The 16,308-nt window shown below is 33.3% G+C and overlaps 1 protein-coding gene across 3 annotated transcripts; it reads left to right on the top strand.

Moving 5' to 3' along the window:
* Positions 1–2,462: 2,462 nt before the first annotated feature.
* Positions 2,463–13,373, top strand: LOC134724691 (PDZ and LIM domain protein 2-like). Of its 3 annotated transcripts, XM_063587864.1 has the most exons (5): positions 2,463–2,765; positions 8,620–8,771; positions 11,010–11,182; positions 12,217–12,447; positions 13,201–13,373. In XM_063587864.1, the coding sequence occupies exons 1-4, from the start codon at positions 2,652–2,654 to the stop codon at positions 12,294–12,296; spliced, it is 519 nt and encodes a 172-aa protein (XP_063443934.1). In that variant the 5' UTR covers positions 2,463–2,651; the 3' UTR covers positions 12,297–12,447; positions 13,201–13,373. The 3 variants fall into 3 exon arrangements, with proteins under 3 accessions (XP_063443934.1, XP_063443933.1, XP_063443935.1); XM_063587863.1 differs by lacking the exon at positions 12,217–12,447 and having other exon boundaries at positions 11,010–11,278; XM_063587865.1 differs by lacking the exon at positions 12,217–12,447 and having other exon boundaries at positions 2,468–2,765.
* Positions 13,374–16,308: the final 2,935 nt, after the last annotated feature.

Here is a 16,308-nt window from a genome sequence, read left to right as displayed (position 1 = left end):
ATCAAAGGAGAACATCGTTACTGTTGATCATACATCAAAGGAGAACATCGAAACTGTTGTTCATACATCAAAGGAGAACATCTATACTGTTGTTCAAACACCACTGGAGAACATCGATACTGCTGTTCAAACACCACTGGAGAACATCGATACTGCTGTTCATACATAAAAGGAGACCATCGATACTGTTGTTCATACATAAAAGGAGAACATCGATTCTGTTGTTCATACATCAAAGGATATTGCTGTTCATACATAAAAGGAGAACATCGATACTGATGTTCTTACATAAAAGGAGACCATCGATACTGCTGTTCATACATCAAAGGAGAACATCGTTACTGTTGATCATACATCAAAGGGGAACATCGATACTGTTGTTCATACATCAAAGGAGAACATCGATACTGCTGTTCATACATCAAAGGATATTGCTGTTCATACATAAAAGGAGAACATCGATGCTGATGTTCTTACATAAAAGGAGACCATCGTTACTGCTGTTCATACATAAAAGGAGAACATCGATTCTGTTGTTCATACATCAAAGGATATTGTTGTTCAAACATAAAAGGAGAACATCGATGCTGATGTTCTTACATAAAAGGAGACCATCGATACTGCTGTTCATACATCAAAGAAGACCATCGATACTGTTCTTCATACATCAAAGGAGACCATCGATACTGTTGTTCATACATCAAAGGAGACCATCGATACTGTTGTTCTATCATCAAAGGAGAATATCGATACTGCTGTTCATACATAAAAGGAGAACATCGATGCTGATGTTCATACATCAAAGGAGAACATCGATACTGTTGTTCATACATCATAGGAGACCATCGATACTGTGGTTCATACATCAAAAGAGAACATCGATACTGTTGTTCATACATAAAAGAGGGGGATAGGACCTTTATCGGGACTCCGGGATCGGGGGTTTTTAAGCTCGGGATTTCGGGATTGATCATTTCGGGATCCGGGAATCCTTTTTTTCCGGATTTCGGACGTCGGGATTTACTTTATTTAAATTCGGGACCTCGGAATTTCGTTTTTTAAGTCCGGGATTTCGGGATCAGGACCCCTCCTATCCCCCCTCATAAAAGGAGACCATTGATATTAATATCTCTACATAAACAGAACATCGCTACTGTCCTTACATAAAAGGAGAGAATCGTTTTCTCTGGCGGTCCATACATAAAATGAGAACATATAATAGGACTTTTACCGTCAGATTAATCATGATAAGATGCTGGCAACAATATATGCACAAGACCGGCATATCATTCGCGTGTTTTGTTTTTTTTTCTTTTCTCAAAACTGCTTATTCAACCTTACATCGGGTTCATTTCAAACATGTTAAAGGAATAATAATGTATCTTTATATCATAATACATGTATTTCGAAGACGAAAATATTTGTTTTTCATCATTTTAAACATACAAGGAATAATTATGTATCTTTATATCATAATACATGTATTTCGAAGACGAAAATATTTGTTTTTCCTCATTTTAAACATGCAAAACATATCTGAAACTAGAATTTCAGCATACGGGAATCAATCGTTGTATTTGTTGATTTACCTTATAAACGAGAAATGACACTATAGCTAGAAGATAGATTCGAAACCTTTTCTTGTTTGGCGAGCCTTGAACATTGAATTAACCGTATATAAGTTTTATGGGTTAGAATTTAACTAGAAATATAACATATAACGTAATTTTAGGCTATTTTAATCAGTTTTCCTTAAAAAAAAATAGGCACGTGATCTTTTTTTTAATCAATCATCTTCCTTTTTGTAAAAAATCGTAAACATCGTCTTGACTTTTTCCTTCTTTTTTTCGCAACATGTGATGTTATAACGATATCTTCTCTAATGCAACTACGTCGTCCTATATTGACTTTCCAACTTTAAAAAAAAATAAAAGATAACATTACAGAAGTTGACAGAGACATATTTTTTTCACGAATTGAGTCTTTTCTGGTACGTTTCGAGCTGACAATTTCACTTTATTTAATAGTAAGATTTTTTTAAATAATCATCGGCCAAACACATTCTGCTTTATTGATTAGATTCGGTATGAGTCAAGTATAATACACAAGTAGTTCCAGTACTATAAAAAAAAACACCTTCTAATGATATTTCTATATATCATATAGAAGTGTTCTAATTTTGTTGTTTGTTAGATTCAAAGGAAAATTCTAATTACTTAAAATATTTTAATTATTTAATTTTCATTTGAGTATCTACTATAAATGTATTTGGGCATAATCAGTCGACAATATTTTTTTAACGATCAAAATATATTCTATTCGGAAAACAAAACTTTACTATTTAGTCAGTTGTTTTTTTATGAAAGTAAGTTGCAAAACATATTCTTCTTGAGAATAAAACAATGTTCCTATAAAATACGGCCTTATAAATATCGATATGATTGTTTATTTTTCATTCACCACACGGAGGCTCCCACACGTGCTCGATAATGCAGGAAAGATGCGAAGGATGGAGAAGTAATCATATCATATTCTCTATATCACTCTAACTAAGTATACGTACATCCGGGATCTTCATTTGGTGTAATTGACCCACTTTTCGACAAAAAGTAGCAGACGAACTAAAGTTGATTTTGTGAAAGTTTTTAAAAATGTCCGAGGACCAACCCGTCTTCGTCCAACTAAGGAGAAAGGATCCTTCTGTACAGTGGGGATTTCGTATGAATGGAGGAAGAGATCAGGGATCTATATTATATATTCAGAAAGTAAGTTTTATGGTTATTTGCACTAAACATATATATGTGAAGGTTGCAGTGATGCTGCATACATTTGATTACAATAGTATCTTATCTTGTAAATACAGATGGAGATTTGTGTAGGAGGAGGTATTAAATCAAAGCTTTATTTTACAGAGAAAAAAACAAAATTCATTCTGAACAGACATTTTTGCACATTATAGACCTCATTATAATATTAAAATACATTTTATTAAAACTTAATATTCAAGCACTAGTAACCGTTTTTACAGGGGTTTTGTCAAATTGTATTTTTAAAATAATGGTATCATAAAGTTAATCTGCAAGTTTGTAGCAAAATAACCTCTCCCCCTTTATTTCCAATCTCTACCATAACGCAACCATATTTTTTATAAATCATTAAAGTTCAACCTCTCGCTCTTATGTCTAAACTCTAGCTTCCAACAATACTCGACTATATTATTATAAATTGTTAAAGTTGTCTTTTTGATACAACTATATTTACTATAAAAATCATCGTATAAATGTAATTTCAAAATATTTTATTCATAATTATATTACATGTAACCGAAGGGTTGACATAAATGTTTATTTTGTTTATCTTTGAAATCAGAGACTTTTACTTGTAATTATTTGCATTCCTGAGTTGTATGAATACATCGGTGATACATATGAATATTTGGTTAATAACACTTGAAATTAAATCTCATGAAGTATTAAAGCAACTCAAAGAACAGGAGAAATGAATAGCGATAGAATTTCAATTTTGACGACGTGATAAATATCTGACCCTCTTAAATAATGTCTTATTTGTACAACTATGAGATCAAATGTACATTAACAAAATGCCTTTATACATTTAAATGAAGAGATATACATTCCACATCGGGTCCATAGCATTACTAAGTAAACCTTGTTCGATAATTATTTGCTATCTTTTCTCTCTTTCCAAATTAGAGTAAGACATTACAACGAAAATAAATTAAGAAAAACTTAAATATAAAAACTACAGATTATTTTCTTTCATTCATTATCAAAAGATCTTTCATCATTTAGTAGTTTGTTTAAGATGTTGTTGTAAACAAAACTATACCTATAGGGATATCTGACACAAGGACCATAGGCCCTCATTATTCATACTGATCCTACATTCGTGACAAAAGACCATGTCTCATACTGTTCACCCTAACAAGCCAATTAGGCTGCTGGGACATTTAACATGTACATATTTAACATTGAACATGAAATTATTGTACGTTTGACACAGAACAGGTTATTTAATTCATATGTGCTGACAGTGGATGACCTCTCCCTCTTTTTGTGACCATTAAAATGCAGAGACAAACAAAAAATCACCAGATATCGCATTGAAGCTTTGGTACAATAGCTTTTTCTATTCTTCGTGAAACTGTAAAACATATTATCGATGTGAACGCACGAATGTAAAGCCTGCTACCAAACAATTAAAACAAAAAGAGACAGCTAATGGCCAGCACAAAAGAATAAACTTCGTGTGCGCATTTTATAGTCAAAAAGCTCCAAATGTTCGCCAAATTCTATTGCTTGACTATATATAGTTTTTAACCTCTTGATATTCTCATAGCAATGCTCTGGCTCGTCCATTAGAAAATAATGAACATTAATTCATGAAGTTTATTAAACTGTAAAATTAGAAAAAGAACGTAATAATATATATATGCTAATCAATGCTATAGGTATTATAGACTTGAAATTATTCTGAAAAAATAAGAGGTTCGCCATGTCATAATAACTACTGACGATTTTCAGAAAAGTTCATTGAAATCCAGGCAATGCTTCGCAAATAATTGAGCGGTTGAAGAAAGTGTGGAATGACGCAAGGACAGATCCAACTATCCAACTGTGCCCTTGTCGTTTCTCTAAGCAATTGTAAAAAAAATTTTGTTTGATATTTTATCTAATTTCGACCTCAACATTCCTTATATACAAATAACCTTATTTACAAGGTCATAGATGTACAAACTACTAAGAATTCTTTCTGTCTTTCTCCCAGTTCTCTTGACATGTCGCATTTTCTCTGCCTATAAAGTAATTACAGCAAAGTTGAATGGTCGTTAACAATTAGTTTTCTGATAGTTAGATTCTGCTGATTGCCAGTTTACTGTGTGCCAAGTTTTCTGTTGATGATATTGCGAAAAAAGCACTGCCAGATGTGTTAAAACAACAACGATGTTTTATTATTATATGATGAATATTCTAGAACAGATAGCAATCAGTAGCAACATGTATTATGTGGATAACTGTAACTGCTACTTAATGATAACAAATTGCTATAATTTTTGATAATTTTACAGTAAAGTTAAATATTTAATACTGTAAATTGCATATTAAGAACTGAAATGTCAATACGATTAACCTTGTCTGTGTTTTATAAGTACACAACTAAACTTTTTAACGTATGTGTCCAACGTTTATGGAAACATCTCTTGTTATCATTTTTTTTTTTTTTGGGGGGGGGGACACTTCCATTGTTAAATCTACAAGTATTTTACATTCATTTTACCAACTAATAGGGTAAATTGTTTGAAACAGTACTTGACAGAAGAGCCAGTAACTGAAAATAATACAGTTAGAAAGCAGATAGGAAAACAGGTCAATTTTTTTAAGAAAAAAATACAATAATTATTTGAAAACACCAAACAGAAAGAAGATAGCAAAATACATGTAGGGGCTTCCCGTTGACTTATGATTTTCATAAAAACGCACAAATGTCTTCAGAAAATGTTCATAAGATCTAAGAATTTAACTTATGGAAAAAATCGAGTGGGAGTTAGTGAAGTAGTTATGCTGAAAAAAAAGGGAGTAAAAATTAGAAGTCGTTGACGTACTCTTACACTACTTCAAATAAGTTATGATTGTTTGTTTTATGCGGTTTTATTGAGAGAATAACCACTTTTATCGTAGTATGTGCATAAGGATAGATCAATACCACAGATGCTTTCAACAGGTTTTTCCTATTTTCTCGAAGTAGTTAGGAAAATAGTTGTCTTTCTGTGAATCAACAATTGTCAGGACACGACTTAAAGTGTTTTTAGTAATGAAATGGAGTGGTGGATTATGAATGTGAAGTAATCATACTTATAAGATGTCGGAAATAGACAGTAACATGTGAAGTATATCACGTATAGGGGTCTAACGTGACTAAATCATAGCCCTCCATGAGGAGATATTATCACGTATAGGGGTCTAACGTGACTAAATCCTAGCCCCCCATGAGGAGATATTATCACGTATAGGGGTCGAACGTGACTAAATCATAGCCCCCCATGAGGAGATATTATAACGTATTGATCAGTTTTGTTATTGAATGATTATCTGATTATAGCCCAATTGTTTATGATTATTTACACATGTATCAATCAATGCTCTTTCTGATAATCAGGTTTGATTACTATTATTACGAATCAATATGAATCAGACATATTGCTATGAAAACCCCTCCCCACAAAAGACCCAAACCCACACACGCACACACTTTTTAACAGATCTAATATGAAATGTACTGTTATACCATGAAGTTCCGTTTATTTCAAACAATAAAATAAAAATAGACACAGAAAATTGCAATATTTGGCAAAATAATGTTATTTATTACAAAGTGCCGTGCTGATAAATATATAACAGTTGTTGATAGCTATAAAGCAGTTAATGAGTTCACTTTCTAAAGTTCTATGAACCTTTTTACTAAATGGTGCAACAAACAACATACGTTTAGGCAATGACTGGTTGGTCGGATAATCTATGTTATCTAAATACTTGAATACCGTATGCTTTTATATTGCAAAAGAGTTGGGTTTCGTCTTATTTTTCATTCAAATCACAAATTATATGTTCACCAAAGAAGAACCTGGTATTAGTATCTAATATACAACAGGCAGCGTTTGGTCTTTTGAAACCTTCAATATTCTAGTAGCTACTGTCTGTAGCAATGTTCAAATATTCGGTGAAATGGTTTATGTTAATGTTGCATCTTGCCAAATTGTCTATAAATATATGATCAATAACGATTTACATGTGGTTACAGGTATCACAAACAGGTAGTTTGTATTAAATCTAAGATTATTAGATAGGTACTTTGAGAGAATGATAACAGATCAGTGCCAGCATTAATTTCTCTATCTGTAAATCTCATCAGAAGATTCTGTAAGTGGAGGTGGAATATGACCTCCATTAAGGTCAAATGCATGCTCTATACAACTGGCAATGATTATCAGCTTTTGATTTACTAAATACATTATCGTTATCGTAATACCCTGTAATGTTACAGATAAACTCGAGCACCAGGATTCTGTAAAAGAGGAGGGCTTTTTTATCTCTATAAAATAGAGACATGAAGTCGTATTTTTCCGTTTCTGTTTCTTCGTAAGCGAGGCAAGTATCCATCTAAAACCGTTTTTGTTATGAATTGATGAATATTTCAATATTATAAGTATGTAAAATACACAAATATACATTCGGACATTCATGACATTTTGCATGGATTTTTTTATCATTATAAAATAGAGATATGAAGTCGTATTTTCCGTTTCTGTTTTTTCGTAAGGCGCGAATTGAGGTATCCTGGCACATAATACTTTCATTTTGCTTATTTATAATTGATGAATATTTCAATATAATAAGTATGTAAAATACACAAAATATACATTCATGACATTTTGCAAAGATGTATACCTATCCTCAGTTCTCTCGTCATTGTGATGTATTAAAAAGATGTAAAAGATGTACCAGCTGTGCAATATAATGTCACTTTGATGAGTACAGAAGACTTTTACTGCCAAATATATGTAATGAAATTAGTAAAACTAAATATCAAGTACTGCTACCATGGGACAAACACCCCACCATGAAAATTAAAAAAAAAAAAAAAAAGCGCTACTTCGTCGACAATTTAAATAATTGCCTCAAACTGTCAGTTTCATTTTTTTACTTGTGATATAGAATGAACTATATAAATGCACCTCTGATCGTTACGTTTGAACTTTCAAGTTGTCATGCCACAGGTTATCCTATTATTTGTAATGGTATAACAACCTATTAATGATACTATATATGTCAAACTACTTAACTCTAGGATGGACGAATTCAGTTTGTCACTTTTATATATAAGTATGTAGGAAATAATTTTATAATGATACATTCTCTTAATGAAGTGCTCCATAAAAGAGATATTTGATCTTAAAGTTTTTGACGTCAATTTTGATGTCAACGAACTTCATTATTCAATGTTCGGGTTGAACTTAATTCCTCAAATCCTCAAAAAACACTATCGCAATATTCATTTTACAAAGTCAGTGTTTGATCGATCATAGTAGTGTATGTTCTTAATATGGTAGAGTTATATGTGGTATAGAGCATTCGATTGACATGGGTCATGATAAACTGGACCCTTGTTGTGTCCATTTATCGCTACACTGATGCGAAGCTAGTGATGGAACGGATGACCACTTTAGGGGGTCATGAGTGCGTAGATCGTTCGTTTGTGTAGAACACAACCCTATTCAGTCGGAACGCTGATTAAAGATAGGCTGCCATGAAATGGATATTAAAGATCATTTCCGCAAAATCACCTCAGCGTTTCTGTTAAAAAAAAAAGCAAACTATCAGGTGTCCCTATTCCACTTATGTTATCATTTCAGTCCAGTGCAGTATTCTGTCTGTTAAACCAAGTTCATTGGTTTTGCGTATCTATGGATTCGTCCTTAACATGCGTTTGATATTTGCCGCTGAACATTGAGCAAACAACTATCAAATTATTCAAAACGATTAGATAGATCCTAACACTTTATAAAGAAGGCTTTTAATTTTATTTTTAATCAAATTTCAGCTATCACGTAATGGCGTGGGAGACCGAAGTGGCTTACGACCGGGGGACGGAATTCTAAAAATAAATAATGTACCAGCAACGTATCTAGACCATGAACAAGCTAAAATGGAAATTATCAGAAGTGGAAATGAATTAGATTTTGTGGTGCAAAGGTATGGTTATAGTTTACATTAAGTTAGAACACGTACATGAAACTAACCAATTGAGTGGAAAAAAAGATTAAAGAAAAAAGTGCTGACAACAAGCGAAAACAAGAAGCTCAGAAGGCAAGCTAAGTTATGGTGTCGTGGAATTAAGTACAGTATATATATATATATATATATTTGTTTAGGGGCCAGCTGAAGGTCACATCCGGGTGGGGGGGTTTCTCGCTGCATTGACGACCTGTTGGCGACCTTCTGTTGGTGTCTGCTCTATGGTCGGGTTGATGTCTCTTTGACACATTCCCCATTTCATTCTCAATTTTAGGAACTTGTGAAAACAGCTACCCTACGAAAATAGAGGAAAATTAACATATAATTATATAATCTTCTAAAATCATTCACAGGTTTCAGAACATAAATACGTATACACACCGAAATTGAAGACCGAAATTTGAAAAAATTGCATAAAACATGTACTTCGTTGTAGGTCAAATAAGATCATGAATGCATTCACCGCTTCCATTGCTAGACGTGCATTTCATTGCAGTCGGCTTACTAAAGGCAGCATCCGACCAATCAATTGCGATTTCAATAGTGGGACTGACTTATATAAGACTTTACTGTCGAAAGGAATTTAGATTTCTTGGTAGTACTCTGTACTCGACAACTAAATGCTGCTGGAAGCTAGACTCTCAGAAATATAACCTACTGTGCTTTTCATGCATTTATCGTACTGGAACTATTTATACCTGTTAAAAAGACACCATTTTGTTTAATTCGGATTTTTGTGACTCAAATTAAGCGTCTCGGTCCAGTTCACAGAATAAAACAAAACATTGTAAACGAAGAAAAACACGTATGTAATTAAGAATGACATAATACTACATCTCTTAGACTAAATGTAGAATAATAAGATGTAATTCCAGCAGAGTAATTATATAATAAACTAATTACTGTTCTGGTATATTACTTTCCCTTTTACCATGTATATCAATGTAGTTATGTGAAGGCTGTCTGACGCTACATAATTAACATCGTGTTACAGCAAATACCAGTTGAGTAGAATCAAGACATGTGACAAGTGTTAGCCAATCTATAACTTCTAAACAAGTCTTTGCATCTTATCTTTCATATGAATGAGATTACTAAAACAACTTACTATTTTCAGCTAATTTTACCCTGTTTCATGTTTCAAATATGTTAATACAGTTGTCCTTTTGTTATAATCATTTAAATGTTACCTCAACCGGAAAAGCTGACAAAATAAGGTTGAGGCTGTTCTTGGTGTTATAGTTTACCATTGCATATATGTTTGTCTTTTGCTGTATGTCTGTTCGGCATGCACAGTTCATCTGACCTTGACCACTTTTTATGGTTCATTGTTCAAATATAAAAAAGAAGATGTGGTATGATTGCCAATGAGACAACTATCCACAAAAGTCCAAAATGACACAAACATTAACAATTGAAAAGGATGCAGCGCGTATCCATTCACCTAATATAGGGAAAACGTCGTTTTTGGCAACAACAAAACCGTAAGAAACTTTGTCTAATTATGCTCGTCAATATTCTAAGAGTTGCAACCTCTAGCCACAAAGACTTATTCACCCCTAAATTGATCTAAGAAAACGTGTGCTTCTAAGTTATCTCTGCAATATGTCTAATTGCAATATTGTGTTATTGTCTAAATTTCAGTCTGAGGTAACTTTGACCGTTTCGAAGCTGTAAAAACAATGTGCTCTGTATGCATTAAATATATGGTAGTTTTGAATCTTGGGAAAAACATTAATTCATCATATATAAGGCCGTAAGGTTTTTTGTTTGAATTGTTTTACATTTGTCATTTTGAAGCCATCTATTACTGACTATATATATATGCGGAGTGGGCTTTGTTCATTGCTGAAGGTCGTACAGTGACATATAGTTGTTCATTTCTGTGTCATGTGGTACAAATGTATATCGTGTGGAGAGTTGCAATTGTCTAATTGGCAATCATATTGCATCTCCTTTTTTTATAAGATCAATTATTTAGGCGGGGGGGGGGGGGGGGGGGGGTAACAAAGACAGGATAACAAAAAAGGGCGCTTGTTTCTGTAAAGATACCCTGTTTATTCGGATTATCTTTTTTCAAAAGCTAAAACTTGAGGTTACAGAAAGGGTGGTACACCTAAAAGTGAGATAAAAAAAAATAATAAATATAGACAGTAAAATGACATGTAGAATTTTATTTCGTTCGTTTGATTTCAGAGATGCCATAGACGTAGGTCAACATAGAGGAGCACAAACTAAACCAGCACCAAAACAACGTTCTGAAGTTGATGAGGAACCCTCGATGTATAAGGGATACACTAACCCTAATGTACAGTCTAGATCATTTAAAATATTGCAACAATCATTAAATTATTCAGAAGCACCACAAGGTAATCATCATTTGAATAGTAATGACTTGCAAGAAGAGGGCGGGTTCGGATACTGCACCAATGTTGCCCCAACACTCATTGTTAAACGCGCCAAAGGTAAAAACATGTGTCGAAGATTTCTGTTGTGTTTTGTCTCTGTGTGATTCAGTTGTCCCTTATTATTGAATGATATTTAATCTTTTTGTTTCGTTTTGTTATGATGGAGGTTGCGAATGGGCAGTGGGTTTCAATGTCATAGATTGGGGAGGGGATAGCGATAGGGTTGTGTGTAATCAGATGTCAGTAATGGAGGGGGGTTGCGGTAGGGCAATGGATTAGCCAATGTCATAGATGGGGAAGGGGATTGCGGTTTGGCAGTGTGTTAGCCAATGCCATATATTGGGAAGGGGATTGCGGTTTGGCAGTGTGTTAGCCAATGCCATAGATTGGGAAGGGGATTGCGGTTTGGTAGTGTGTTAGCCAATTGCAATGTCATAGATTGGGAAAGGGATTGCGGTTTGCCAGTTTTTTAGCCAATGTCATAGATTGGGAAAGGGATTGCGGTAGGGCAATGTGTTAGCCAATGTCATAGTTGGGGAAGTGTATTGCGGTTGGGCAGTGTGTTAGCCAATGTCATAGATGCAATGTCATAGATGGGGGATTGTGGTATGGTAGTGTAATTTCAGATGTCATAGCAGAAAAAGTTGCTAAATAGATGTGCAAAGGATTTTTTTATCTTGTTGTATGAAGAAGTTAGCATTGATATGTCTGTTCTTCAAACATCTTCTACAGAAAAACAGAAGAATATTGTATTTAATCTTATATCTGTGCATTATTTAGATATTTTGTAACCGTCAAACAGTTCTCATCTTTTTTTCAATTTTTGGCTCTATTATTAAGGAAGAAATAAACTTTGGGCAAACAATACAGGTCCTGGTCAAAATTGTTCACGATTTGTTTTATTGTACAATCAATTGTGACGATTTCACTCTTTGCACGCTGCTATAGTAGATATAATGAATGGACTTGAGATGGTCGTTAATTGCTTTTTGCAGATGGACCTGCCAGTGAAGCTGGACAAATGAAATTGATGACAATGTCTGACTTCATGTATTCTACAGGAAAGACTGATTGAGCAACCATGATAGCGTCATTTCTTTATATTTCAAAGTTGTTTCGTTTTTATTTACATTCCTCTGTTCTTCCTATGATGTCATGTTCGTCTACACAGAATTTTCTATTTTTTGGCCTCGATTGGTTTGAGAGGGCTGCCTTCGACAAAAAAGGTAGTGTGATCAATCGGCTACCAAAACCGAGGGAATGATATAAACAAATTACTGAATCAATGCACGACGAGACTACTAGTATTCAGATTTAAAATGTTTATCGTTTAGAATACGACCATCGAGATTGCGATTAAACACTTTTCCACTCGGATTTGGTAGCAGAAACGGGAGCCTTAAAGCTGTTGTTTGTATTTCAACACTAATATTCGCACCACTACTAATTTGTTATTCTTATGATTTATCGTAGTTTTTCACATTTTGTTCTGCATATTTTAGTTCTATTTGTTTCAAGTTGTGATTGTCCCTCGTATATTTACGTTACTCTGTTTTTATAGTCTTTTTTTTTTTATTTCTCTGTGGTTCATGTTCGTTTCTTCTTTTTATGTTGGTTATGAACAGTATTGTGAAATTATGATAGAATATGTCTTTTCTATCTTTGATTGTAATGTTTTTCTGTACTGAAATAGTATGAAATTTAGAAAAAAAATAACGGATTTCTAAAAATTTCCACAGCAATTGAATTGTACTTAGAGAAATATATTAATCCTTCACAGTTTTCACAGACTGTAATTGTCTTACTGTCATGTCATTTCTGGAAAGAGAATACGGGTCCAAATTTCATCAAACAGAACTAAAATATATAGATAATGTTTTCGACAGTCGATCATTATAGAACAATAAACGAAAGATAACTCTAATTCAACAGTTAAAAACTGGTCGAAACTTTAAGATATTATTTTTTCTCTTTTTTAGAATCAGATTGAATAGGAGCATTTTTGCAGCCATACCTATCCAGGTTATTATAAGAGGAGGAGATTATAAAACACTCATCATCTAGACTAAATGTGATGCACCATTCCTAAAACTTGTAGTGATGGAAAGTAGTTTGTTTGCAGGCAGTTCTTTTAGTAGATAAAATTAGTTATGATTTCTTTCAATAAGCGCTAAGCTGAGGCACCTCATTCATCAGATTAATTAAGTCACACATTTTGCATGTCTCGTCGATGTTGATCAGGTTTTTTTATTTGTTTCAAATTTGTTTTTTATCAATGTTTTGTTATTGTATATTAATTGCCGCTTTATATTTAAATATCCGATATTGTAGTAAATTCATGTTTAGAAGTCAATACCACAATTTTTGTCTGTAAAAAAAAATCCTAAAGGAAAAAGAGGGCTGAATTTACCACAAAGAAATCAAATTGGGAAATGAGCACTCCCGTGTCAACAAATTGTTTATATTTACAAGACAACCACTCATCCTCTAATATTTATTTTTGTTGTATTTTATTTTAAGTTGTGTGCAAATAGTAGCTTTCAAAAACAAGGAGTTCTGTTGCCTTTAAAAAAAGTTGTTGCCATTTATACGTGACAATCACATGTACAAGTTATATTAATATAAGAGAAGTATCAAAATACTGTTTTATATATATATGCAGTACCTGAAAAGAGACTTTTAACCTCCCGTTTGTCAGTCTAACAAGGTCAAACGTGAGTTTTAAGTCTTGTTTCGGAGATTGTATTTGTTGATATTATTTATAAATATGATATTATATATATATATATGTATACTGGAAAGTTATTCCTTATATTTTTGCGTTATAGTGTGACGAGATTGAATAAATATTTTATGTTTAGGCCCTTGTTTTTTCTTAATATTTAAAACATCTGATGCATATTGTGCGTTTGAACATCTGTTCTAGATTAACCTTCATTGGGAACTCTCAGATCCCCAAAAATGGAAATGCCAGTCATTAAGGTATAAATATATTAATAAGTTAGAAGCATTGCGACTAAATAGAACCTGAAACGAATCATAGCAATTTTGCCTGAGCAGCTGAAACTTGAAAGTTTCCAAATAATTTTTAAATGTATAAACTGCTGATATCCTCGAGGACCACGATTGAATAAATATTTTATGTTAAGGACCTTGTTTTTCTTAATATTTAAAACATCTGATGAATATTGTGCGTTTGAACAGCTGTTCTAGATTAACCTTCATTGGGAACTCTCAGATCCCCAAAAATGGAAATGCCAGTCATTAAGGTATAAATATATGAATAAGTTAGAAGCATTGCGACTAAATGGAACCTGAAACGAATCATAGCAATTTTGCCTGAGCAGCTGAAACTTGAAAGTTTCCAAATAATTTTTAAATGTATAAACTGCTGATATCCTCGAGGACCACCAGCTCATAAAGTAGCGTAGCTTGACCCTTATTTGAAGTTAGACAAACGATTTGATGTTTTGTTACAATACCTCATGACCTCATAACAAAGAAAAGGCAAACATACTGCTAAACCAATTTGAATCAGTTTTCACAAAAGACACACTAAATGCAACAATAAACATTGACAAGAAAGTTGCTCAGCCGATACCAACACTGGCAATAACAACATTTAGAGTTGCATTGAAAAGCTTCTCTAACCATGAGACACATCTTTCAACAATCCATAAACTCTGGCACCATACCGTACTACTTGGTGAAATGCGAACATTACTCCTGTGTTTAAGAAAGAAATATTAACACACCAGACAACTATAGACCTGTTTATCTTTTTATCGTGACCTGCGTTACCTGCAAACTGATTAAGCATATTATATGTAAACATATCATAAAACACCTAACTAGAGCGTATGTCGCTCACTTGGTCTATGTGCTGCAGTGAACTCTACAAAATCAAAGACAACAAAAGAATTCATGAAAATATTCTTTGTTTTTGTGTTTTTATGGGGTCAATTGACAATTTTGGTCATGCTTACTTATTTGAAGATCTTACTTTACTGAACATTCGTGCTGTTTACAGTTATCTCTATCTTTAATGATTTGTCCAGGTGTTTCAGAGGAGAAGATTTTTCTAAAAGATAACAGAAATTTACGAAAAAAAATGTTAAAAGCTGACTTTTAAGGGCAATAACTCCTAAAGGGGTCAATTGACACTGTTGAACATGCTTACTTATTTGTAGAGCTTACTTTGCTGTTTACAGTTTATCTCTATCTATAATAATATTGAAGATAATAACAAAAAACTACAAAATTTCCTTAAATTTACCATTTCAGAGTAACAACACAACAAAAAGTTGTCTGATACGTATGTAAATTTCAAGACAAACATTTCAAGACATAAAAATCTTGGACCCATGAACATGCGAAGCTCATGTCAGGTTGCTCTAAATGCTTTAGTTTCAGCAATATATCTCAAAAACTGCATGTTACCCCATGTTCTAGTTTTTAGCCATGCGGCGGCCATTTTGAATAATTTGTGGGTTCATCGGATACATTTTTTTAAACCAAGAGTTCCAAATGGTGAAGTTGAAATCATACCTTCGTAAATTTTACGGACGCCATCATGAGTTGGTTGACCGTTATGGAATAACCGTTTCACAAATGATATCGGATATGTTCCTTACGTCGTAACTACAATCCCCAAGTCCCTTTCATGAATGTGACCTACCGAATTAGACTATTTAACGGATTTGTTTTCACATAAGCAACACGACGGGTGCCACATGTGGAGCAGGGTCTGCTTACCCTTCCGGAGCACCTGAGATCACCCATAGTTTTTGGTGGGGGTCGTGTTGTTTATTATTTAGTTTACTATGTTGTGTCATCTGTACTATTGTTTGTCTGTTTATCTTTTTCATTTTTAGTCCTGGCGTTGTCAGTTTATTTTTTGATTTATGAGTTTGAATGTCCCTTTGGTATCTTTCGTCCCTCTTCCTGAATCATGCTTACTTTTTGTAGAGCTTACTTTGCTGAACAATTTTCTATTTACAATTTATCTTTATCTTTTATAATATTCAAGATAATAACAAAAAACTGCAAAATTTCCTTAAAATTACCAATTCAGGGGCAGCAAACCA

The sequence above is a fragment of the Mytilus trossulus genome, chromosome 7 (assembly GCF_036588685.1).
Source record: "Mytilus trossulus isolate FHL-02 chromosome 7, PNRI_Mtr1.1.1.hap1, whole genome shotgun sequence".
NCBI classification, from domain to species: domain Eukaryota; kingdom Metazoa; phylum Mollusca; class Bivalvia; order Mytilida; family Mytilidae; genus Mytilus; species Mytilus trossulus.
Note: the sequence above shows the minus strand (reverse complement) of the source record. Positions and strands in the feature narration are given on the sequence as shown.

Excerpts from the sequence above, each read along its gene's own strand:
- LOC134724691 (XM_063587863.1), top strand. The coding sequence starts at position 2,652 with ATGTCCGAGGACCAACCCGTCTTCGTCCAACTAAGGAGAAAGGATCCT. Across the intron at positions 2,766-8,619 it reads CTATATTATATATTCAGAAA|CTATCACGTAATGGCGTGGG; the intron begins GTAAGTTTTATG and ends ATCAAATTTCAG. Across the intron at positions 8,772-11,009 it reads TTAGATTTTGTGGTGCAAAG|AGATGCCATAGACGTAGGTC; the intron begins GTATGGTTATAG and ends GTTTGATTTCAG.